The 24,945-nt window shown below is 37.4% G+C and overlaps 2 protein-coding genes across 6 annotated transcripts in view; one reads left to right on the forward strand and one right to left on the reverse strand.

Moving 5' to 3' along the window:
• Nucleotides 1–8,579, forward strand: part of PPP1R1C (protein phosphatase 1 regulatory inhibitor subunit 1C) — a 116,012-nt gene extending 107,433 nt beyond the window's left edge. Inside the window, exon 5 of one of the 2 annotated variants that reach the window (XM_053597453.1) lies at nucleotides 8,100–8,579. In XM_053597453.1, coding sequence (XP_053453428.1) covers nucleotides 8,100–8,188 — 89 coding nt within the window. In that variant the 3' untranslated portion in view covers nucleotides 8,189–8,579. The remainder of the gene's footprint in view (nucleotides 1–8,099) is intronic. The other variant, XM_053597454.1, reaches the window with a different exon arrangement.
• Nucleotides 8,580–20,233: 11,654 nt separating this feature from the next.
• Nucleotides 20,234–24,945, reverse strand: part of PDE1A (phosphodiesterase 1A) — a 402,616-nt gene continuing 397,904 nt past the window's right edge. For 3 of the 4 annotated variants that reach the window (XM_053597603.1, XM_053597605.1, XM_053597604.1), the window contains one exon: nucleotides 20,234–22,809. The gene's annotated coding sequence lies outside the window, so the exon portion shown is untranslated. The remainder of the gene's footprint in view (nucleotides 22,810–24,945) is intronic. The other variant, XM_053597606.1, reaches the window with a different exon arrangement.

Below are 24,945 nucleotides of genomic sequence, written 5' to 3' on the forward strand. Positions count from 1 at the left end.
AAGGTTGTACTAGTTTGCAGTCCCACCAGCAGTGTAAAAGTGTTCCCTTCTCTCCACATCCACGCCAGCATCTGCAGTTTTGAGATTTTGTGATGTGGGCCATTCTCACTGGGGTTAGATGATATCTCAGGGTTGTTTTGATTTGCATTTCTCTAATATATAGAGATGATGAACATTTTTTCATGTGTTTGTTAGCCATTCGTCTGTCATCTTTAGAGAAAGTTCTATTCATGTCTCTTGCCCATTGATCTATGGGATTGTTGGCTTTTTTCATGTGGGTTAATTTGAGTTCTCTATAGATCCTAGTTATCAAGCTTTTGTCTGATTGAAAATATGCAAATATCCTTTCCCATTGTGTAGGTTGTCTCTTTGCTTTGGTTATTGTCTCCTTAGCTGTACAGAAGCTTTTCAGTTTAATGAAGTCCCATTTGTTTATTTTTGTTGTTGTTGCAATTGCCATGGCAGTCTTCTTCATGAAGTCTTTCCCCAGGCCAATATCTTCCAGTGTTTTTCCTGTGCTTTCTTTGAACATCTTGTCATCTGCTTACCTGCCATCAGTTATTTTTTCTGTTGAGTGTCTTTTCACGTCTTTTTCTCATTTTTAGTTGGGATGCCTGTTTTCTTATGGTTACCTTTTAAGAATCCTTTGGGTAACAATCCTTTACCCGATTTGAAAATATTTTCTTCCCATCTGTGGCTTGACTTTTCATCTTTGAAATTGTCTTTCACAGAGGTGAATTTTTTTAATTTTAATGAAGGCCAGCTTATCATTTTTTTTTCTTTCAAGTATCACGCTTTTGGTGCTATATCTAAAAAGTCATTGCCATTCCGGGGGCCATCTAGGTTTTTTCCTATACGACTTTTTAGGAGTTTTATAATATAGTGTTTTACAGTTAGATCTGGATCCATACTTTGTGAAGTGTTTAGGTTCTGTATCTAAATTCATTTTTCTGTATGTGGATGTCCCGGTTGTTCCAGCACCATTGGGAAGACCCTCTGTCCTCCCTTGCTCTGCCTTTACTCCTTTGCCAAAGGATAGGTGACTGTACTTACGTGGGTAAATTTCTAAACTCTCTATTCTGTTCTACTGTTACATTTGTCTATTCTTTCTCTAGTGCCAGGCTGTTTTGATGGCAATAGCTTTATAGTAAGTATTAAAGTCAGGTGGTGGCTGTTCTCCCCCACCTCCTTAGATCTCTGTAGATTGCCAAATTCAGCCTCTCCACTTGGCAGCCTTCCAAACTCCATCTCCTTGACCATGACCTAGAGTCAGTTGACTTGGGGACATTTGTATTTAATATAAAGCACACTGAGACTTATATAAAACTAGAATGTAAATTCGATAATTCAAAATAAGAAATATGTCTGTCATGTAAAAACAATATTAGTCTTTTCAGTGCTTCATCTCTCATGAGCAAGCTCTGTTGTTAATAGAGGGATCCCTTGGGGAGCTGAGAATCAGAGCGGGGCAATTTCGTTATGTGACTGCAGCACACATTGGCATCCGGCTCCTGCTTCCACAGGGAAGTGCCCTGACCAGAGGACAGAGCCTTCTAAACTGCCAGAACAAGATGTCCTTCCCTGGATGTGCTTAAATAACACAGACATTTGCTTCCTTGGCTGTAAATTCAACTGTTCCTTTGTTATTGTATTCTTAGTGCTTTGAAGACTAACCACTGACTCTTACTGATCAATACATTCTTTTTTTAAGACATGTGTTGTGTTCAATCAATTTCGGTCAAGTCTTGCAGGCTAGGGAGCCATTCTGTCTCTTTCTAAAGTGAAATTGCCTAATACTCTTTAGCTCCATTATGTGTAGGCATAAAAATTTAACTCTACTTTTATATTCATGGGAAATGCATTAGCTTCAGAAGACAAAGGGGATATTAGAAGGCGATTGAGTGTAGAGGGCAAAAGAGACATTCAGCCTATCAAAGTCATTCTCATCCTAGGCTGAGCAGCAACAGATTCCTTATACAATTGTGTGTGTGTGCATGTGTGCGTACATTATATTATTTGCTCATTTTTGCCTGGTGCCAACCTCAGATCTACTGATAAAGATGTGAGCTTTTTACGTTTTGTAAGTGATACCAGATTATTTGCCAGAGATACTGTTTGAATTCATACTTCTAATGATGCAGCAGTAATAATGCCTTCTCCCCTAACTTAATACTTATTACTAAACCTCTCATTCATCTCAACTTCACTCTTGGGCAATAGCTTTGGTGAAAAACATAAATAGGTAAAATATAAATATAAAGCATACAATACTTATGAATATCACATCGCATGTTATCCCTATTCCCACATGTGATAAAGACAGAAGCATATTACACCTTTGCTGTTCTGCAGAGGAATGCTTCCCCAAGCAACAGAGAGGTGAGGGAAATGATTATACATGGATCACAGTTTATATTAACTGGCCGTTCACTGGATTAGACTAGACATTAACTGTGCTGTCTACATATAATTTACTTCAAATAAAGTAGAAAGGGGCAGAGTTATGGTGACTATAGGACATATGTTTTTATATTCAGAATGAAAGCACGATGTCCCTTGATCTCTGTGACCCACATACAGCTGCTCATTAAAAATGAATGACAAGAAGACAAAAAAATACAATAAATACAAAAGCATTTTGAAAAATGTGAAATCTGAGAAATGAGGTGCTTTTACTGAGAGCCCTTTTTGTTTCACCTTATAGGTTAACTTAGGTTCCTTGAGTATATCTGGCATAATTATTTTGATAACATTTAGGGAGTTAATATTCTAGGAATCATTAAAAAGCCACTTTTTTTTAGGGCCATTGAAATCACTCCTTTGTGCACATGTATAATAGGTTTTCAGAACATTGATGGCTGTTCAACGTATTTTGCACATAGTTTTTGCATGGATATCAGGTTTGTGGTTTCCCTTAATCTAATAAGCATATTACTCAATAAATGGCTGTCCAAATTACTATTGTCTGAGTTAGAGCTCTTTTTCTCTTATTGGAACTTTCCCAATGCACCATTCGTTCTACTGGTCTATAGCACTTTTCATTTATATGCATGCTGTTACCTTTTAGCCTATGTCCTCACCTGCAGTTGCATCTCTCTCATGCTTAGCACACAGTAGGGGCTTTACTATCTGCAACTCATATGGCTTGATGACTATGCCGTAACCTCTACAGAGACCGTGAAATCTTTGCCTTGTCTCCCAGAGTCTAGTCCTAGGGATGGGCATAACAGAGAGAAAGGCTGCCTCTACTAATGATGTGAATGTTATTTATAACTTGGTTTTATTAGGAGAGCGTCCCTGGGAAAGGCTAAACTCTTATTTCCTTACTCAAAATTCTATTAAAAACAATAATAACCCCAGCACAAAGAGGTAATAGAGTGAATAAAAGTGTTCAAAGAAGCAAAACAAAACAAAACAAACAAAAACAATAACAACAACAAAAAGATTAAAAAGTCACACCTAAATCTGTTAACTATGTAAAGTTCTTTGATAATTAAAAGGGTCCCTGATCCCAACTCACTGTATTTTCCATTTGGTTTTAACTTGGGCAAAAAAATCAATGACAGTAGAATATTAATTACGGTGACAGACAAAGAGCCCCCCAAAGCACGTAGGGGACAAAGTTTGTGTCCCAGCTCACCCAATTACTATTGTGTGAATTTAAGCAAGTCACTTCACCATCTGCAACAGTTTCTTCATCTTTAAAGAGAATCTCATGTCCCTCTGAGATTCTACTGAAAACCATGGACTTTATTCTCTGAAAAAGCACAAATACACCTAAAATAGAATTTTAAGAGGGTTGGACTTTCTCTAAAATCTACCCACAGATTCCCTAGAGGACTTTGAAATGCTTTCTAAGGTCTAAAGTATGTGTTTGAAAAAAAAAAAGTGAATCCATTAACACTTGCTACTCCTAAAATGAATTAGTTTTAAAATGCAGATTTGGGCCATTATGCCACTTGAAGTCATGATTACTTTTTTGGTAACACAGAGCTGGCAAAACAAAGAACATTTTTCATCAGTATAGAATATTTCATCTGTGGATTAATAGCATCTCAGGGTCAGGGAGATTATTAATTTTTCCTATCAATGAAGGGACCACCCATATCTCACCTCCGAGGTGGACATTTAGCTTTGACTTGAACACATATGGTGAAGGGAGCTCACTTACATATGTATAGCCGAGCAAACATAACGAATTTAGAATTGTTTTCCTTACATTGAGCTATATCTGCCCCCACCCAGAAATTTCAGCCATTGACACTACTCCCACTTTCAGGAGCTCATAGATTAAGATTTTATTTCTTTTCCAGTATTTGAGGAATTCAAAGCAGCCTCTATTGTCCTCTATTACTTTTCTCTATCGGTCATATCCATTTCATAAAACTTCTTTTAAACCCAATTACCCCCTTCAGTGGTCCTCTTGAAACACAGATTTGAGAACTAGGCAGCATGTTGTGAAAGAGTTCTGAGCGACACCGGGTTAGAGAGCAATTCCCTTTCCTAGCCTGAGGACTTTGCTGTTGGGAATACCACTACACTAACCTGCCAGGAACTCCGGGCCTAGAAATAGTTAACTTAACTTCTCTTGGGTCCTGTGAAATTGGTTAGCGGTGGTCACCTAAAACCTTGATTAATTACACTTGATTAATTACAATCTTGATTAATTACCTTGATTAATTACAATCAATCAAGTTTGCCCTCACAGTCTCTTTTTTGGAACCAAAATAACCTGTCTAAATCCCCAAATCCTGCTGAGCTCTACCTTAATTGTTTAGACCATCATTCTAATTCTTGAAGACATTTTGGAATTCTAGTTTTTCACGTCACCCTTTCTTCCAAATTTTGTGTCATCTACAGATGTAATAAACTTGCTGTCTTTGGTTCCAAATTAAGTGATTAAAATATTGACCTTTGTTTGCAAATATAAGCCTCCTTCTATAGATTCGCTGTTACTAATGCTTCATTCAGTCACTCCCCATGTTCATCTAATCACATTTAACCTTCTGATTGACAGACTAGAAAAGCACATAGTGCTATATATTTTTTTTCCTTTTTGTTTTTATTCAGTCTACTTTCTTTCCCTCCAACTCTATTTTCTTCGTTCCTTCACATTTTTATATTACATAGCGTGGTCTTATACATGGTACCTTTTCTGTTGTGTTCATTTTGCTACAAAGAAAATAAACTCTATTGGGGGATTCCTTTGACTTGTGTCAGCATGCAGCCCCTCGCTGAGTCTGTGCTTGTCCCAGGAAGCTCTTTGTCACTTGCCAAGCCATGGCCCCTGTGCAGGTGAAGATTTCCTCATGCTCATAGCATTTGGCAAAGGAGCAATTTCTGAGAAATTCATCAATACCCCAGGACCAATTTATTTTCCTCCACCTCCAGAATTACATCAACTATAATCTCTATTACACATCAAATGAGGATATAAAGAAAATTAAAACACAAATTATATATGTGCTTGGGGATGCAAGAGAGGTGGGGGAGAAAGAAATTATTAGATAGTCTTCAGCAGACTTCACAATTTAATCTCAGCATTATTGAATCTATGACTGAATAAATATTACTGGTAGGAAAAAAGAAAGATTGCTCTAAAGCCTATTTGAAAGCATGGATTAAGCAACCATCCATTATTTTGTTGAAAAATGGCATTAAAGTAAACTGCATTGGGAACCAAAGCATTTGTGGTAGATGTTCCATAGAACACCTATGTTGTAACAGGTGACCAGCTCCTGCCTGGTCAAGATTTTTCATGGACATAGTTAATATCACAATTAATAAGGTTAGGGAAACTTCTAAGGTTAGCTCAAGTAAGTAATTTTACTTTTAAAAAATTTGACTTTATCAAATAACTGTATGATCATTATTATTATAAAATAAATTAAATGTAGCTCAGGGTAAGCAAGTAGACATAACAAAAGTGTGGGAAGTGGTTGATTATGGTTTCATCGGTTGGACATTTTACTTACTTAAAAAGAAAAGTTTTTTCCTTTACATTAGATGCCCTCGTTTAGGCAAATCAATGTGGGCCTTAGGTCATTAACTCTCATTTAAAGAATATTGTCTTGAACACAACTTTATTACTTTGAAGTTACCTGGGGATGAGAGGGATGAGCTCTGGGGTTAATAGAACCTTTGCAAACCTGAGGAGTGTAGGCAAACTTAGATCAGGTGACTTGAATAATTGCTGTGCTTTACTATTTCTGAGGGCACCCCATGATCTTTGAACCAGGTTAACCTATGATAAATCCTGGAGAATAAGAAAATCTTGGCCAGCATCCAAAAAGCTCCAGGTAAAATGAGTTAATGTGCCCTGACAATGGAACTTTATGACTTAATCATTCATCCATTTATTCATTCAGTATACATTGACAGCCTACTATGTGTAAGAGTTCTCTTAGCTCCATTCCACCCCTTTAAGCTTGAACAAATCACTTACCTTCTCTAAGCCTAAATTTTACTATCCAGGTATTTACCTGAAGAAGTTGTTAGGTTTAATCTCACACACACACACACACACACACACGCACACACACACACACACACACACACACATACATTTAAGACTTTAGCAGAACAACTGGTTGGATGCTTAAACTCCCGTCCCTTTTCCTTAGCATTAAGACTTCTTTCAATGTAATTTATAATAATATGAAATAAGTTGCGTTACTTAGCAGCAAACTTCTCTGTACAGTCTTGGCTCAACAGGAATTGTGAGTGATCTGTGTTTGATGATGAAATTAAACTACTTAAATATTATTATAACTGATAAAATATTTTGTCAAGGTAATCCACCAAGCCCAAGGATATCACTCTTTGTCAAATAGCCTTCTTTCTGACTGTGGTACACACATATTCACACATTTCTTGATTCCGTTTTATAGCAAACATGAGCAATGATTTCCCTTCATTTATTAATTATTACTTGAGCATTTCCAATAATACCATAAAAAAATCATACACCAATTGTCTAAAATATTTAAAAAGTATAAAATTTTCCACATTATGCATAGAGTTCCAGCTTAGAATGATGCCTTTACAGACTCCAGGGAAATGAAAGATAATTTTGCAGATTGAATATGGGTTTAGTAGTTGCTTCCTGGTTTATATTCCATATTTGAATTAATTTTGGAAAAAAGTGAAGATAGATTGTTGTGGAACTGCCAAGGGCATATGCCAAATTGTTACTTTATTAAATCTGATCATTTAGGTGATAGATATTAATGAACACCTAGTGTTTGCTAGGCACTGAATTGTGGCAGCCATTAGAGAGGAAACAAGCTGATGAGTGACAGGTGAGTGGGAGACTATGAGATGCGTGAGCAGGATGAAGACGACTGGCAGTGAGAACAAAGGAGAGAAGCATGGATGCCTGAGGAGCCTGGAGTGGTCAGAGAACGGAGAGAGTAAATTAGCAGGGTTAAATCATGAATGACCATGGGAGCAGGAGCAGGCAGGGCTGGTGAGAAACGAGGCCCCCCAGGTAGTAAGAAGCCAGATCAACCAAACCTTGTATAGCGGGTAACTATGTGCCAATGTCTCCCCACTCTGTACGCTGGGGGGATGTTATTGAAGAATTTTGAATAGTGTTCTGTATTCAAATGGGTATGTCCAGGTTCCTAAAGAAGCCTAACAATATTGTGATTGTTTTGTTGTTTATAAGTTACAGAAATGGCACACACATACCCTTTTGTTCTTAGGGGCTTCAATGGTTCCCCTTGTAACAGAATTCAGAAATATTGCCAAAAGCAATATTAGAACTAAATGATACATCAGAATTATAATAAGAGCCTGTGAGCATATTTTTAGTGAATGGGTTTTTAATAGGCTGTGATGCAATCCTTAATGGAAATGATTTAATTATAAAGATAGCTTGACTCTAATGGAAATTTGGCTGGGTGTGTTTTTGTTGTTCAGTGAATTAAACGGTTTATATAGGATTAAATATAGGATTACATTGTTAAGATTCTTGGAGAAAAACACATAAACAACCGTGAAAACTCCTCGATTCTTTTCTTTATCTTTTCCAGCAAAGCAGTGTATCTACCAGAAATAAAATTTGCTTAAATTTTGTACAATTTTTATAATTTCAGGGGTTAAGCATCTGAAAGGCCAGAATGAGCCAGCGTTCCCTGAAGAAGAAGAAGGCGTCCATGAGAGAGAGGAGCAGTTGGACCATTAATTGCCCGGCTGCAGCAAGAAGGCTTCTTGGGGATAATGGAACTATTAACTTTTTGGGATATCCCGTGGAACCCCACTGCTTGACTTGCAGAAGCATCCTCCATCTCTGCACTCCACACTCTCACAGTATTACCCACCTCCTGGAAGCCTCCTTGACTGAACTTTAGAACTAAGTACAAATAGTTCCACAGCAGTTACAATTAAAGAATAAGCATTCATTGTACAGCAATTCTTTTCTTTTTAACTAGGTAGAAATTTGCAGAAATGTGACTGTTCTCACTTTAATACTGCCAGAGCTTAATCCCCGATGTCCTACTGAAGAGGTTTGCATTCTAAGGTCAAATGTAAATAGTATCACTTTAAGAGTAAAAAATAAATATTAAGTACATTTAGATGATGGTGTTTGTGTGGGTTTAAATTAAAGAGAAATGTGTAATGAAATTTTTAGATTAAGATCTACATTTATCATCTTTCTTATAAAGAACAGACCATGGGGTTCAAAATGATGAAGAAATGTCAGGTTTTATGATTCAGAACACCACAATATTGCATATTAAACACTTCTTTCCCTCCAATAATACATAGTAATGATTACTTATAGAATGACAGAATTCTCTTCATTTTTAAAGCTGTGAAATACTTACTTCCCAGAATTTATTTTAGTTATTAAGAAAGAAAAATGCTAAATCTTAAAACAAAAAGCCAAATTCCTCCATTTCCCCCATTTTTTCCCCTGGTTATTATTTGAAATTTAGGCTACTTCCTATAGCATTTTAATAAATAATTAACATTTTATAAACTGTCTAAATAATCAGGAATTCTATTATCGGCCATATAGACATCTATTCATTAACTCATAATTACTTTTCATGATCTTACCCCTAGGAAGGTACTCTGCTGGAAATTATGAAAATAAAGGAAGGATAATTCTTCTTCTATAGAACTGGCAGAGAAAATAAAGCATCAATATAAAGCAAGATTTTACAACACAGTATATATTTATTGAATATGACCTTTTGATAATTTGAAGTTCTTGCCTTATGAACAATTTTAATTGTTCATGACATTTGAATGCAAAGTAGATAAAACACAAAATTTAGTGAGGACAGAGGTATGCCCATTTTGATTTCTACATTGATGATATTCGTAAAGTCCAAAAGCATCATAGAACAAACAAAATGAAAACATATCTCAAAAGTCAGTCAAGGAAAAATTAGGACAGGAAGAAAAAAATCAAAAATGAAATCTACTGTGGGATCTTAAAATGATTGTTTCTAATTCTGGATGTGAGTATTATAGGGATCAGGATTAAGAGAGAGTTTTATTAAGTTATAAGAGAATGAAGTAGAAGTGACAATCGTATTCTTTGGTATATTTTCCTCAAGAAAATAAATGCAAAACTCTTTGATGAGGAGTGTCATGTGTACGAATGAGTTTTCTGGCTCTTCCTCTCTTCCTTCCCTTTTCTTTTTTCTTTCTCACTCTGTTTTACTTCCTCCTCCTTTTCTTCCTTTCTCCCTTTTTTTCCTCTTTCTTTTTCTGTCTCTCACTTCCCCCTTTTTTCTTTAGTAAGTCAAATTTTTCTGAAGTTTGTAGACCACCTGCTATGACTGACAAGGGCAGGTGGTCTGAAGTTTGGTAAAATAAACTTAGAGGGTTTGCAGAGCACATTACTATGACTTTTTATTTCCCAGAGGTGAGATAAGCCTAGAGGCACTCGTGTTTTTTCTGAGCTGGAAAACAAGAACAGAGTTCTGGTCTATGCTCTTTATTTTAAAGGTGTGAAAATTGAGGCCTGGAGAAGTTTTCCTGAGAACACCAAGAAAATTCAAAATTGTGACAGGCAGGCGAGCATTTGGAAGCAAATAATAGAAAAATCAAAAACAACGGCATGCTGGTTTGTTTATGTCATACAATAAAACTCCCAATCAAGGCACCAAAGAGCAACAGGTACTTTTCATATTCCTTACCTTCTCAGAATTGTAACATCACAGCCTCAAGAGAGCTGCTGCTCCAGGCATCTGGTCTGTTCTAAGCAGAAGGAACAGTGGGGAGAGAAAATGAAAAAATCTGTTGCAAAGAAGAAACCCTCAGCTAATGTCTCAATGTCCAGAACCATGTCATGGGCTGTTCCTTGATGCAAGGGTATTTGAGAAAGTAAATATTTTTAACCAGATCCCCAGTCACACACCAACTAAATTAGGATTTTTATCACAAAAGTGAGCAGAGATATTGGTTTTAGAGTCAGCAGTATCTAATTCCCAAATGAACAGAATTTAGAGATTTTCCTCTTCCTTAAGCATTTAAAGGACGCACTGGCTGCTTGTATCAGGAAGTTAAGAACATTAACTTATTTAATATTTTTGCTAATTAAAAATACATAAATTCAGTCATTTTTATGATAGACCTGTAGTTAGATAGAACTAGATATTAATTATTCTGTCCTAGTTTTCATGGCATTGCTTGGTGATGTTTAAAAACGTGTGCTTCCTAAGCAAGAGACCCAACCTCTAGTTCATCAGTCAATAAATACATATGAATACCTGTGACATGCTGGATGTTGATTAACCACTGGGCATACAGGTATTAGTAAGATAAGATAGTTAAGGTCCTTAAATCCATGCTTATAGATGCTATTGTTTGAAGACAGTCAGTGTATGTGTAAATTAATAAATTAATGAGATCATTTCAGATAATGATATATTTTTGGAAGGCAATCTAGCAGAGACAGTGACTCCTCTTTATTACAGTAATGTATGTCTTTGGCAAGTCCTTTCATCACTCTGGGACCCAGTTTTCTGATGAGTAAAATGCTGAGAACAAAATAAGTGATGACCAGATGATGTTGTGAGGGATCCTCTGACTCTAAGATTTAGGTTTCTTTTCGCTACTTCTCTTCTGGAAACTGAGGACAAGTAGCAAAGGAGGAAAGAAGTGATGGGAATAGACAGAAAGCAGAAGTCCTATGAGAAGATGGGATCAGAAGAGAAAAAGGAATATCCTTGGGTGCTTGTATGACAGCCAAGAAAATACAATTGAATTAGAAACACACACACAAGCACATGCATGTCTATAATAGAATTAGCGATTTTCTGTCTCTTCAAACTTCCTTTTAAAAATGAATTTAAAACGGGTGTTTTTTTTGTTGGTTGTTCTTTTAAGATTTAGAAGTCCTTCTAGGAAAAATTTCCTCCTACAAATCACTAATTGGATCATTTACTCTATCGTGGCACACAAGTTTTATTGCTACTAAATGCTGCACACCAGATTTTCCCCTTTACAGAGATTTACAGGATGTGGTATTAAATTCTCTGGAAAGTTTCCACTATGTTCTGGATTGTTTTCTTTTTCTCCTCCAGGTGCAAAATGAGTTGATAACAACCAGAAGTTGACTTGTTAGTGCTGTGCTGCTACTTGAGTTTGGAAGAATGCCAACACAAAACAAACACCGCCGCCACTTCCAACCCCGTCACATGTTATCTGCTGCCTACCAGCTTACCTTCTGAAGCACTTTAGATATTTTTTACAGAAGTATTAACATTTTTCAGAAATTGTCACTTCATTTTGTACTTTTTCTAATTATCTGCATTACACTATCTACCAAATTTTCTCCTTTGATTTTAATTTATTTCTCTCTACTGCTAACAGGGAAATCTTGAGTTTGGGTACATTTTTACTGGTTCATTTTTACTTTTTATGATTCTGGAGCCTTCTTTTACAATGGGGAAGATTTCAAACACATACCCTTTGTTTGTTTTTTCAAATTCCACTGTGTTTATTTATTCCTTTGTTTCTTTTTCAGATTCCATTGGTCTTGATTTGACTTAGTTCCACAAATCTTTATTGACAGTTTACCTGCCAACTATTGAGTTAAGCATCAGAGATGCACAAATAAAAAGGCTACTATTATCATTGCCACCTGCGAGTAAATCCTTGTTCAGCTCTTTACAATATATAAAGAGGTTTCACCTATATGTCCCATTTAACCATCACACTAAATATGTATAGCAGAAAAGATTTATTTTATAGATAAGAGAACGGGAATACAAAGAATGTAAGTGGCTCCAAACGAACCAGTAATCCAACAAACTAGCTAAAAACCAGTTTCAGAAGTTGTGATAGTTTTTAGGATAGTAAAGCCTGCCCTCCTTGGAATCATAGACTTCCCATGTTTTCATTTATACTGTCTTTTAATTGAGTTAGACCTGAGCTTGCACAGTAACAGGTAAGAATGTTATTTCAAACATAAAGCGTAGGTGGGTAATTTTGCTATTGATAAGTTTGTGAGGGATGGGAAAAGAAATGGAGTTTTCTTTTACCTCTTTAGCATTGGCTTCAAACTAAGATGACTTACAACAACAAAAAAGAAGGAAGTATGAAATTCTTTTAAAAGTATTTGCTTCATTGTAGAATATTTTCTATATTTAAATATGTACTTTAAAAAATAACCATTAGTATTCCCCTTCCATGATGTACTGCTAAAAAAGAAAAAAAAAAAACCTTTAACATCTAAAAAGGGAAAGAATTTGAGTTTGTGACAATCTTATGAATAATATTTTCTTAACAAACAAAACATCAATTTTTAAAATTTGTTTCTTTTTCTTGATTCCTAAGAAGTTGCAAAATAAAAATGAAAATAATTTCATAAATTGCTGTTTTCCTTATTACCCCCTTCACCCATCTCAGGATGTTAATTTTTACTTACTACTCCCAGACTTGTACTGCCAAAGAAATAAAAATGGTAGAAACAAGAATAATGATCCCAGATCTACACGTGCAAGTGTGGGATATGCTATAGATAGTATGACATTGAAAGAAAGAATTTGCTACTTAATGAGGAACTAAAGAGAATATTCTCTAGGCTGCTCTCCTCAAGCTGAGGAATGAATTGGATTTCAAAATGTCATTCTTCTCAAAAATAACAAATGTATAGTAATATGGCTATAATCGAAGCCATGGAACATTAAGAACTTCAAAAAACAAACGGCTTGCAGATGGCGGAACATCTCTTTAATAATGAGGAGAATATCTTTTCTTTCTTCTTTGAAAAGATTAGCGTTTTTCAAGGCATTGCAGTCGATGAGTGGGTTTCCTATTACATTTCCCCTGCAGCGTAAACTCTGTGGTTATGTTTCCCTAATTAGACTAATTATATCGCCATATGTTGGTTTCTTCTTTCTTCTTTTGCCCTAATGGGACAAAGATTTTCTATTTTGAATTTGTCACTTGTTAGTTACATTTGCCAAGTGTTTTGAATATTACAGGGTCCTTTCTTAGGTTTTGAGAACACTCAATTAAGTCTAAAAACTGAAAACTTAACATGAAGGTCAGTTATGACTAAAATAGAAATTATACTATTAAATTCTGGACTTGTATATGATACATCCTTGAGTTACCCATTTTTATTGTCAGTGTAAATGGAGTTTACATGGGAAGTAGTTCATTGGAACTGGTTGACATCAAAATGAAAAGTTTTAAAATAATTTTTGTAATATGCTCAAAAAAGTTTTAAAAGTCAGCCATTGTTAACATCAACTACCCCAAACTATATCTGTATAAAATAATTTAATGCAATATTTAAGGAAAATACAGTTACTGAAATCAATCTCCTTGTTTCCCTACGTTGTGCAATGTGGAGTTAAAACATTTTAGTATTGAACAATATATGTGTATATGTGTGTCTAGAATTTATTTATGCATACGTGTATGTATATACATGTATATACACATGAATATGTATATAAAATGTATTCTAAAGATGGATATATGGATTTATATGTTTTAGCTTACTGAAATGCAAAGAAAAAAACCTTTTTTAGAAAGAGAAGAAACTTAACCTGTTTGCTATTAAATTAAGCACAGAGAATGAAAGCTTTATTAAATAAATGTATCCAGAGTTACATTTCTCTGTTCTCTTCCACTAAGGAGAAGCCAGGTGAAAGTGGAGGGGAATATCTGGAGTAGATGGGACCGAGGGACAGGAGGTGAGGCTGTCCTGATAAAAGGTGAGCAGAGGACAGACCCTTCCCTCTCCAAGTCTCTGGCCACACCACTGGCTCTCAGTAGCTCTCCGCTCACCGCTGCTCTGTTACCTGCACGTGAACGTGTCCTTTGCACCATGGGTAGGTCTCTTGTAGCTCAGGTGCGTTTGAAGATCATGATTCCAATGTTGACCCACTTGGCTTCTAGATTGTATCTGACTCACCACACTTGGGAGCTATATCTGTTCCTCTCACATCAACAGCTTCCACATGAAGAAAGACTCCTTATTTGTTGCCTCCAAAGAAAGATTTTTTATTTTGCTGATATTGCTGATAAAGAGTCGGTAAAAATCTGAGGAGTTTGCTGGTGTGTGTATGTGAATGGTTTCTGTTTTTTTTTTATTTTCAGGGTTTTTTTTTTTTGTTTGTTTGTTTTTTTAGAAACTGCAATTTTTGCTTCTCAGTGCCCCTGGATGTCTGAGACTGTGTTTTACTTAATAAGGTTTCCAGAAAGTCTAAAAGTTACCATTATGTTATCTTTATGCTGATATTTTTCTCTTTAATATGTGCATTAATTTTTTTCCTAAAATAGACTACATGATATTGCAACCAACAAATTTATTGGTGTGTTTTCCTAGCCATTTTCTATACATGTACATCAGTCAATATCTCAGTTTATCTGTATCTATTTAATCTATATCTACATATGTGATTTTGCCTTTCTGCAAGCAAAGTTAAAGTTAATGCTAACAGGCTGTGGCTGCCCTACTCTTTGCATGGAGCACCCTCTCCATCATGTGGACTTTTGGGATATTGCTACCGAATTTAAAACCAGAATATGTTCTTGAATCTATAAACATCAATTAATTTTAAAGGAAGGGGATGGAACTCCTGGTTCTTATTTTTATAGTTCATATTATTTCTAATTTTTTCTATGTGTCAGGCAATATTCTCAGCACCTAACATAGGGCATTTCATCCCAATAACCCTATAAGACAGGTACGCTTACTATCTCCATTTTATAGATTAGAAAATTGGGGTTTGTCTAAGACCACGGTGCTGGAAAATGACTACATCCAAAATTGAACAGAGGGCCAAATTTTATGGGATACTTTGGGTGAGATATTTCATGCTTCACATCTTTCACATAAAATTCAACTAGGAAGAATGACTTCTGAATAAATAATAAAAATAAATTAAATATAATAAATTAAAATAAATTAAAAATAATAAATAAATTTAAATTCCTATTTCTTAAGGGCCAACAGTGTTTTGAGTACTATCTAGGCCCTTTAAATATTCTTCATCATTATTTTGCTATTCTATCAATATCTTCATGGTTAGAGAGTAGATTATGTTGAGGTTAATAGCTACAAATGCCTAAGAATTAGAATCATCCTGGTCCTAAATCCTGTGTAGTTCCCACTATTAATTATCAAGGCTATGGGAAATCACCTGGGAAATGTGAACTTTTCTCCTTAGCAAAGGTGGTAAGATTTGCTATAACAAACACACCTCTGTAACAGCAGCAGACCCATATCCCCACAGGTAGAGACAAGAGACAGACAGAGGGATCTTAACATTTCTCCCATATAATTCACATTTGCTCTTAGTGTGCTATTAAAAATTAATGCATTCTCCATGTGTTTGCTCTGAGAAAAAAACACAAATGGCTTTTTGGGATTCTGGACATCTAAAGTGCTTGAAAAATGAGGTTTATTTTGATTGAATTAACTAAAGATGTTATCTGAAAAGGATTAACTCTGCCATATACTAAGCAGGACAGACACAAATATTTCTTTCCTGCCTTCATTTCTTCATTCACATTCATTTATTCAACAAATATTTACTGAACACTTACTATGCATAAGGGGTAGTGTTTCTTTGCCTTAAAATCTAGCAGCAAGCACCTGATGCAGAGAGCTACAATTCTGTACAGATGGGTGAGAGATCTTTGCTCATTCAGAGAAGAGTGATTTCAAGTTCTAGCCAGAGATATGAGAAGAGGCTTTGCGAGGGAGCTGACATATGCAGAGATCCTTAGGGGAAGGAGGACTGTGACAGGGAAAGATGCAAGGGACCCACCAAGACCGGGCAGGAGAGGCACTCAGTGCAAAGGCATTGCAGACGTCCCGGAGCAGTGAATAACATAAGGAAACCTATGACTTAAAAAGCAGGCTATGGTTAGACTGTGAGGGGATGTGAATGTTGTGCCAAGGAGTGTAAGCTTTACCTCCAGGCTCATGGCTCTGAAAATAGGTCTGCAGCTCAATAGCATCAGCCTGACCTGGGCCCCCTCCCATCTGATGAATCAGAATCTCTGGAAATGGGGTTCAGTCATCTGTTGGTTAATGAACCCTCCAGGTGGTGCTGATGCAGCCCACCGGCTGAGAAGCAGTCCTGTGGCCAGCCTGTCTAGACCAGTGTGTGTGCTGGAGGGACTGACACTCCCAGTCCTCAGGGTAGCTGGCAGGCCTGGGGAAGCTGGAGGTCTTGGGATGTCTGTCGCTGGCACAAGCAGCCTCATTCTTTTTCCAGGACTTTGAGCTCCTTGACCTGAAATAGAAGCCCTGCAAGAGAGTAGGCTGTGAGTCAAATGTACCTTGTGGCTCTCCCCATCAGCTAAGAATGGGTTACATTTTAAGGTATTGAGAAGGAGGAAACAGAGACAGAAGAAGGAGAAGAAGAAACTGAAGGAGGAGCAGTAGGAAGGGAAAGTGATGAAGGAGGAGGAAAAAGAGAAGAGAAAGAGGGAGGAGCAGGAAGGGCGATGTAATGGGATGCGGTCTGTGCAGCCGAAAGTATTCACTTTCTGAGCCTTTACAAAAAAGTCTGCTGCCCCCTCACATAGACAAGGGGAAACGTTTCATTTCTTCCTTTTTTGAGACAGAGTCTCACTTTGTTCCCTCCGTCGAGTGCTAGGGTGTCATAGCTCACAGCAACCTCAAACTCCTGGGCTTGAGCAAGCCTCTTACCTCGGCCTCCTGAGTAGCTGGGACTACAGGCACCTGCCACGATGCCCAGCTATTTTTAGACGGGGTCTCGCTCTTGCTCAGGCTGGTCTTGATCCTGTGAGCTCAAGCATTTCACTCACCTCGGCCTCGCAGAGTGCTAGGATTACAGGCGTGAGTGAGGCACCAGGCCCGGCTGGGAAACTGTTTTTGAAAAGAGGAGTAATAAGTCTTAAGCATTCGTAGAGATTTATCATAATAGTGTAGAGAAACAAAGAAAAAGAAAGAATAGCTTGAAGCAGAGAAGCCAAATATTCACCAGGAGTAAGGTGGTAAAGGCCTAAGGTCAAGGACTTGGGGGTGGCGGGGGAGATTCTCTATGAGGGGATAGGGCTCTTCCTATCTTCTCCAAAAGATAATTTATAGGACAGCATTGACAAGAAGAAAGCTTGACATGGAAAAAAATAGATTCTGGCTCTTTGTACACAGTTTCACGGGCTTTTTCACTTTTCTTCCTGATGTGTCTACTTAATCTGTGTTTATTTTAAGAAACAGTATCATTTAGTGGCTATTGTTATTTATCTCCCGTTTATTGAATAGGCCTTTGGTGTCTCTATATTATTTTAAAATTCAAAATTATAACACATGGGTTAACCCTAAGGCCCTTCAGCTTGATATAACCTCTCAGGCTTGGTTCTCATTACCCTTGGATCATCTGACTTCCAAATACGTTGGTCCAGTTCTGTGCTCTGAAAAGCAAGAAACAATGAAAGGGGCAATGTTGTCATGAGGACAGTAGGGCTTTCCGTGCCTGCTTTGCTTGGAGAAAAGCTCAACATTGCATGTTTTGTTGAGAGTAATTTAAAAGTAAGTTCTTTAGGTCAGGGGAGGGTAAAGAGAATCCCATGCATGCGTCATCCAGCCTTTTCAACATGGAAATTCTAAATGGAAAAAGACACCCATGTAAGAAGCAATTATTGGCTGGCCTAGGATGGGGCATAAACCAAGACTTAAAAAGACATATGTAAAGACAAGAAAGGTGGTTCCCATGCTGATGAATCTGCCTAACCTAACCTAGTCCCCCAAAGCTATTATTTCTTTGGCAAACCAAAGAACTAGAGTCATCTCCACACCGCCCATTTATACGGATCGTTTTGCCCTGTCCTGCCTCCCTGGAACCTGCTGCCTTTTACTGCTCTTTTTCTTACTTGGTGCCTCACCCCACAGTCTCACCACAGTGCGGAACGAGGCCTCCCTGCTGCCCATTCTGCACATTCTCTGTGCTCGACCTCTGTGAAAAGGCACCCAGCTCCCCCTTCCTTCCATAAACTAATCTTGGCTTCTTGTTTTCTACTTTTTCCCCTTATGTCTCTGAACTCAAATGGCTCGCTGCTTCCAAAGCTGGACACAAACCCTCTTCCTTTCCCCCTGGGTGAGGCAATCAGTTCTAGAGCTCAAGGCCTTTCCTTCATCTTGCTTCACATATTCCAAGCATGTTTTCCATCATGTCTTCTATATTTTAAAATTTACAAAAAAGCTGACAAATATGAGTTAAAGACATCAAACTGTGCTTTGAGAATAGTTGCTTTGAGAATAGCAGTTATGAAATAATTTCTCCATTTGCAAGTTAAAGTGTGGCCTTTGTATACTGTTTAATTCAGACTGGACAGTTGATGCCTTTCACAAAGGCTTTTGCTGTCTAAGATTTTTTGCTCTGAAAGCTGAATGATCAACTCACATGTGTAATGTGTAACATCTTTTCCCAATGTTTCACGGGTCCTCCTCTGTTTGTTCATCTGATTAACCACATTGCATGAATACAGCCATTTATACCTCATTAAAAGACACAGTAGCTTGACCTTGACTTTGGTTCCTTGATGTAAATATCTAAAACAATCAGAGCTTACCTAAACACAAAACTGCAACCGTAAGGAAAAAATTTGTAACTTTCCCAGTAATTCAGAATGACCCTTGTGTAACCCATGACGCCCCTGCCTGTGAGCAGAAGTGTATAAGTACTTGCATAAGTTTCACAATGAATTTGCAGCTGCATACTTTAACCCGTAGTGTGTCAGACTGTCTTTCCTGCGCCGACCTCTCAACTTTCCTCGTTCCTTCTCCCTGCTCCCCCTCGGACTGAAGCCCACCGACAGGGTGGTCCGCGGCATTTGTTGACAGATCTGAGGGAGGGCTCTGTGTGGAGCCTGCCAATGGAGAACTCTGTCTCTGAGATTCATTTTGCTTTATTCATATTGATACCACTTTGCTGGGTTAGAGGTAATCTTTGTTTTGTTTTTGTTTTTTGAGGCAGAGTCTCAGTCTGTTGCCCTGGGTAGAATGTTGTGGTAGCATAACTCACAGCAGCCTCAAACTCTTGGGCTCAAGTGATCCTTCTTGCCTTAACCTCTATCATTTTTTTTTAGTAGGGATGGAGTCTCACTTTCGCTCAGGCTGTCAATCCACCTGCTTCAGCCTCCCAGAGTGGTAGATTACAGGTGTGAGCTACTGTGCTCGGCTCGAAATATTATTTGTTAAGTATTACATGGATGCTGCATGTGGATAGTAGGCAGTGATTATAAACTTGTTATTATTTATTATTTAGGTATCAGCTCATGCTAAGTCTTCTTGGAATTTCTAAAAATGGGAGCAGTTTTTACCTCTTCTAATATGTACAGATAGGTGTCACGTGCATCTGGTTACTTTCTCCTTTTTTCTTTTTCATATAGACGAGGTCTTGCTGGTAGACTGGGATTGCAGTGGTTATTCACAGGTGCCATCATAATGCACTGCAGCCTCAAACTCCCACCTCTGCACCCCAAGTAGTTAGGACTACAGGTTACCCCCAGCTTGCATCTTATTACTTTTAGATATGGAATTCGAGTTACTATGTATATATTACAATGTGCATAGATTATCTCCTCAATAATACTTGATATTTCTAGCGAAAACATTTAGGTTTCCATACTCATATATGCACCATGCTTCTAGTCAGGAGCTTTCAAATAGTAGGTGTTCAATGTATATTTCTCTAGTTGAGCAAAAATTCCTTTCTGACAAAGCTGTATTGGTTTTTGAATTGGTGTATTTCAGGTTTTCCTCAATTTAGCCAACATTTCAAGCCCCACCAAACAGGATTACATTAAACACCAAGTGTTTCACAATATTGTCTCTCAAATATGATTTATTTAGCAACTATATATATAGGAAATACAGAGAATTATAGCATAATAAAAACACAAGAATTGTAGATTTCATGTTAAAAATTAAATAAAAGAAGTTAAATGAAAGGCATATGAACTTGCAAGATGTCTATTTTAGGCAGCTGAGGATACAGACGCAAAGCAGGACATTCAAAGTGTAGCAGCCTAACGCATCGACCCCCCTCTTCAGAATGGGCTCAGTGATGACGATTCCAGAAGAGATAGGTGCAGATAAACTCCACTCTGACTTCCGACTAATTAGTGCTAAGTAGCAGCATCTCAGAGAGAGAGAGAGAAGAAATATAAAAGATTAAAGGAAAAAAAAGGAGAGGAGTAGGAAATGCAGGGGATAGAGAGAGAGGGAAGGAGGAAGACTGGGAATGTAGTAAGTACAGCAAGCAGCGTGACAAAGCTTCAGAGGAAATTAAGCGTCTTTCTCCACTCCCTCTGGGAGTTTGGTCACAGTGCGTTGTAAGTCACATAACCTGTAAAATTAGGTTAAAGCTGCTATACAGAAACTGATGAATTCTTTGTATTCGCCTATTTCTTAATAACAGAGTGTACAAATCTTAAAAGTGTTAATAGAAACCAAGTGGCTATGTTTCCTATGACATTGAAGAAGCAGCGTTTCAGCTCACCTCTCTCTTGAGAGAGTCTATAGCTTTACTGAAAGACAATTGGCTCAAATAGGAACAACAATAATTAGACTTCCCAGATAGTCAGACTCTATTTTAAATGCAGAGTATCTTCTAGATGGTAAATAGTTCATTTTATAAAGACATTTAAAGCAGTACTTATAGTTTCTCCATAAATAGAAATGAGAAGAACATTTTTAAGGAACCAATAGTCACCATGATGTACATATCTATAAATGTTTTCCCCAGCACATTATTATAGATCAATCTTTACTGCTTACATTTAAAATATTAATTGCATTGTAATGCCTATGATACAATTCAATTATTTAGCTGTGTTCTGTGCAAGATTCAGGTAAAAGTAAAGCTGAGGACCTCATTCACAAAACATTTAAAAGCATTGTATACAGTCTGCACATCTTCAATTACAATGATGCATACTAAATATGCATACAGAATATGGCTTACACATGAAAAGAGATCTAAGTTGTGAGTGGCAAAATCTCACTACTTAGGCTTAACAGCGTCAGATCCATTACTAAAATATTGCTTAGCATTGTGAAACCCAAGAAGATAAGCAGGTGCCACAGAAAACCTGATAGGATGGGCGCATCTTCCTTCACGTCATTTAATTGACGGCAACTCTTGATTTTTTTCCATTCTGCCTTTCACAAAGACAAATTCACTGATGCTCATCATCACTGAAATGTTTGTACAGTGAAAAGTCACAACATCTAATTGTGTTTGACCTTTCTTGTCAACTAACAACAAATAAAGGTAGTTCGGTTTGGAGCCAAAAAAAAGGCTTTGCACATGCTCAGGCAAAACATGACAAGGAAGCGGGGCCTCCGAGGTTGCAGTTTGTTTCTGGGTAGTAAAATTTAAAATTCACTTCAAATAGCATTATCTGTACAGAAAAGTATGGGATTCCATATTCATAGACATTTTTGAACACACATACATACATATACACCTACTTCCTGTCTCTTATCTCTTGGCTTATAATGTATTTTGTTACATCTTGATGGGATAACCATCCCAGAAGGCAAATTCCACTTTCCATTCTTGTGTCTGTCTCTACCAATGATTGACAATCTCATTTTCTTGTTCTCGTGGACTGTAGATGCTGTGCGGCCTGTGTTGTGACCAAACCCAGCCCATGGAAGTGTCCATTAGTGTCTTAAACCCAGGATAGATAGAGGCAGGTTGGTCTATTGGAGAGGTTTCACTGCTGTTTCCCAGCATGAGAGTTACAATGAGGGGTTCATCAGGTCACTGCGCTGGGGCTGTGTTGTTCTATTGTTGCCACAGGACTTCAACTAGATCTCCTGAGCAGTCCCACTTCTCATTCTATTTGCATGCATTTAAAATAAGGACAATCTAGATAGCCTCTTTCCCAGCACTACAGAAAATATATTTCCCATAATTTTGATTTTGCTTTCCTTTTATTTAAGACCTTGAAAAATGTGTAGTTATAGCACTCTGTTTAAGACAGTTCAAGAAAGTAAATGTAAAAAAGGCTTTCTCTTCTGTACACGTACTGCACAGTAACTGTGATTGGCTCAAAGAGAGAAAAATTTAAAATTGTCTGACTTTTGTCCTAAAAATTTTTCTAGCTTGATTGAAGAAGGCCAAATTGTAGACGAGAAACAATGGCAGAAGCACTGGCCAAAAGTCTTCACAGCAACTTAGTTGTATTTTTTTGGCCTGAGTTACTAACTCAAAATTTGTGTTCTTCCTAATTTCTTATGTAGACGTCCATAAAAATGGCCTGATACAACTGTATGTCCAAAAAGGACATATAGCTTGATGGAAAGTTTTAGATTTAGGATGTTTCTGTGCTGTCTTCATTATCCTGAAAAACATCCAAATGAAAATGAAGATCAGAGAAGAAGGGGCAGAGGGGATAGGGAGTGGGTAGGGGGGTCAGAGGGCTTGGGCAGATGCTGATCAAATGATACAAAACTTCAATGACATAGGAGAAATAAGTCCAAGAGATCTATTGTACAGCATGGTGACTTATTCCTAATAACAATGTGTTATATTCTTGCTCCTAAGACAGTAGATTTTAAATGTTCTCATCACGCACAAAAAAGATAAGTGTATGAGGTAATGCACATGTTAATTAGCTTGGTTAGTAATTTCAGTGCATAGTACCGGATAATATGCAAATAAAACAGAAAAGGGAAAAAAATGGAGGTCATGATTTAGCTATATATGGGCATCAATTAGTATGTGGCAATTTCACATCAGCCTTGACATACCTGGTCAAGAATGAGGGATTGATCAGTTTATAATAGATAGTGATTTTACACCAGTTGGAATTCCTCTTCCCACTTCTACTCTGTGTATGTGTGTTTGTGTGCATGTGGTTTAATCCCAGTGAAAACTTTAATTTTTTAGATCAGAAATCATGAACTCAAAGAGCCATGTGGAGCTGGCAGGCAGTATAAATGAGTTCCCTGGGGCTGGTGTGTGTAAAACAACTAGAATCACAGGGGCTGTGGTGAAGCAAAGTTATGTTCTTTAGTCCTGCCTAAAGATATTCAAAAAGATATTTTAAATCAGCATGAAAGTCAAACAAATCTTCAGTCTAAATGCAGCCCCCAAATCATCAGTTGTCGGCCTCTTGGTGGACAGTACACGCAGAATTAAAGAGGTGGCATTGGTACGAAGAGGGAACACTTTCTTCCCAGTGAGGAACAGATCTGATACTGGTTTGCTTTTGAAATGCCAAAAATCTCTAATGTATCTTTTGAAGAAGACAGTGTGGTAAATGACACGCCATTACCTTTTTAAATCATGAAGCAGGATGGCATTGTACTTCTAACCCAATCTCATTTACTTTAACAAAAAGATAATAAAAAAATGTAAGGACAGCAGAAGACTTTTGTTCACTAGAACTTCTTAGAAATGACAAAATTATACAACAATGTGAAAAGTAGATTTCAAAGGCCCTTTTCTGTTACATATAATTTACAAGGCCTCAACGTGGCACATATTTAATTAGAGCTCAATATTTCCTGAAAAAGCACCTCACGGTGGGGCCTACACATTGAGAAAAGAGCATGCAATGGCTTTCAGAGATATGTAAGGCTGCCCAAAGATCTACAATTTCTGTGATTGTAGCAAAAGAATCTGCTATCAGTTACAAAGAAGGTGAGGCGAATTTACAAACAGGGAGCCTGCTAGCCAAATTCAACCCATGGACATATTTTAACTGGTCCAAACAGTTTTTCAAACAAAATATCTTCTCTTGGGGAGTTATGGCGTCTGGTACAACTCTGTGGGGTGGGGCACAATTATTAGAGGGACTTTACCTGACAAGTACAATCAGTGTAACCTAATTCTTTGTACCTTTAATGAACCTGAAACAATAATGAAAAGAGAAAAAATCCTCCCTTAATCACTACAAACACCTGGAAACAGTGGGCCCTCATTTCTTTCATGGTGCAAATCTGCCAGAGCCAAATAGAATGGCTGGCTGCAGCCTGCAGGTTGTTGGGTGTCTCTGTTTCAGAGACTGATGGCTGCTCTTGTCTCTCACATACCACACTTGAATCACAGTTGACAATTGTCACAGTCCTATTGTTTTCAGATCCTGCCCACTTCCCTCCTTTAAAGCACCTTCCTGTTCCGTGAAGGCATGTGAACTTCACCTACGGAAGGCCATGTTTCCTGCAACATTGCGCACCATGGGCAGGGCTTTCTCAAACTAAGAAGGAAGCTAAAGGGTTGACTTGGTCTTGATAGAATGTGTCAAGCCATCTACTAGGGTTTGAATATCATGTTTAGTTTGAGTGGGTCACAAACTTTTCCAGCGTTAGGGTCTTTTTAGTTGAAAAAAGAAAAAGATACTTCATTAATGGCCTTATCTATCTATCTATCCTTAGATATTTTCACATAATGAACAGTAGTTTTTTAAATCTATTAATGATATGTGTTGCCTACACAAAAGTTTTGAAAAAGATTCATACATATTCCAGATCTA

Source organism: Nycticebus coucang, chromosome 7 (genome assembly GCF_027406575.1).
Source record: "Nycticebus coucang isolate mNycCou1 chromosome 7, mNycCou1.pri, whole genome shotgun sequence".
Classification (NCBI taxonomy): domain Eukaryota; kingdom Metazoa; phylum Chordata; class Mammalia; order Primates; family Lorisidae; genus Nycticebus; species Nycticebus coucang.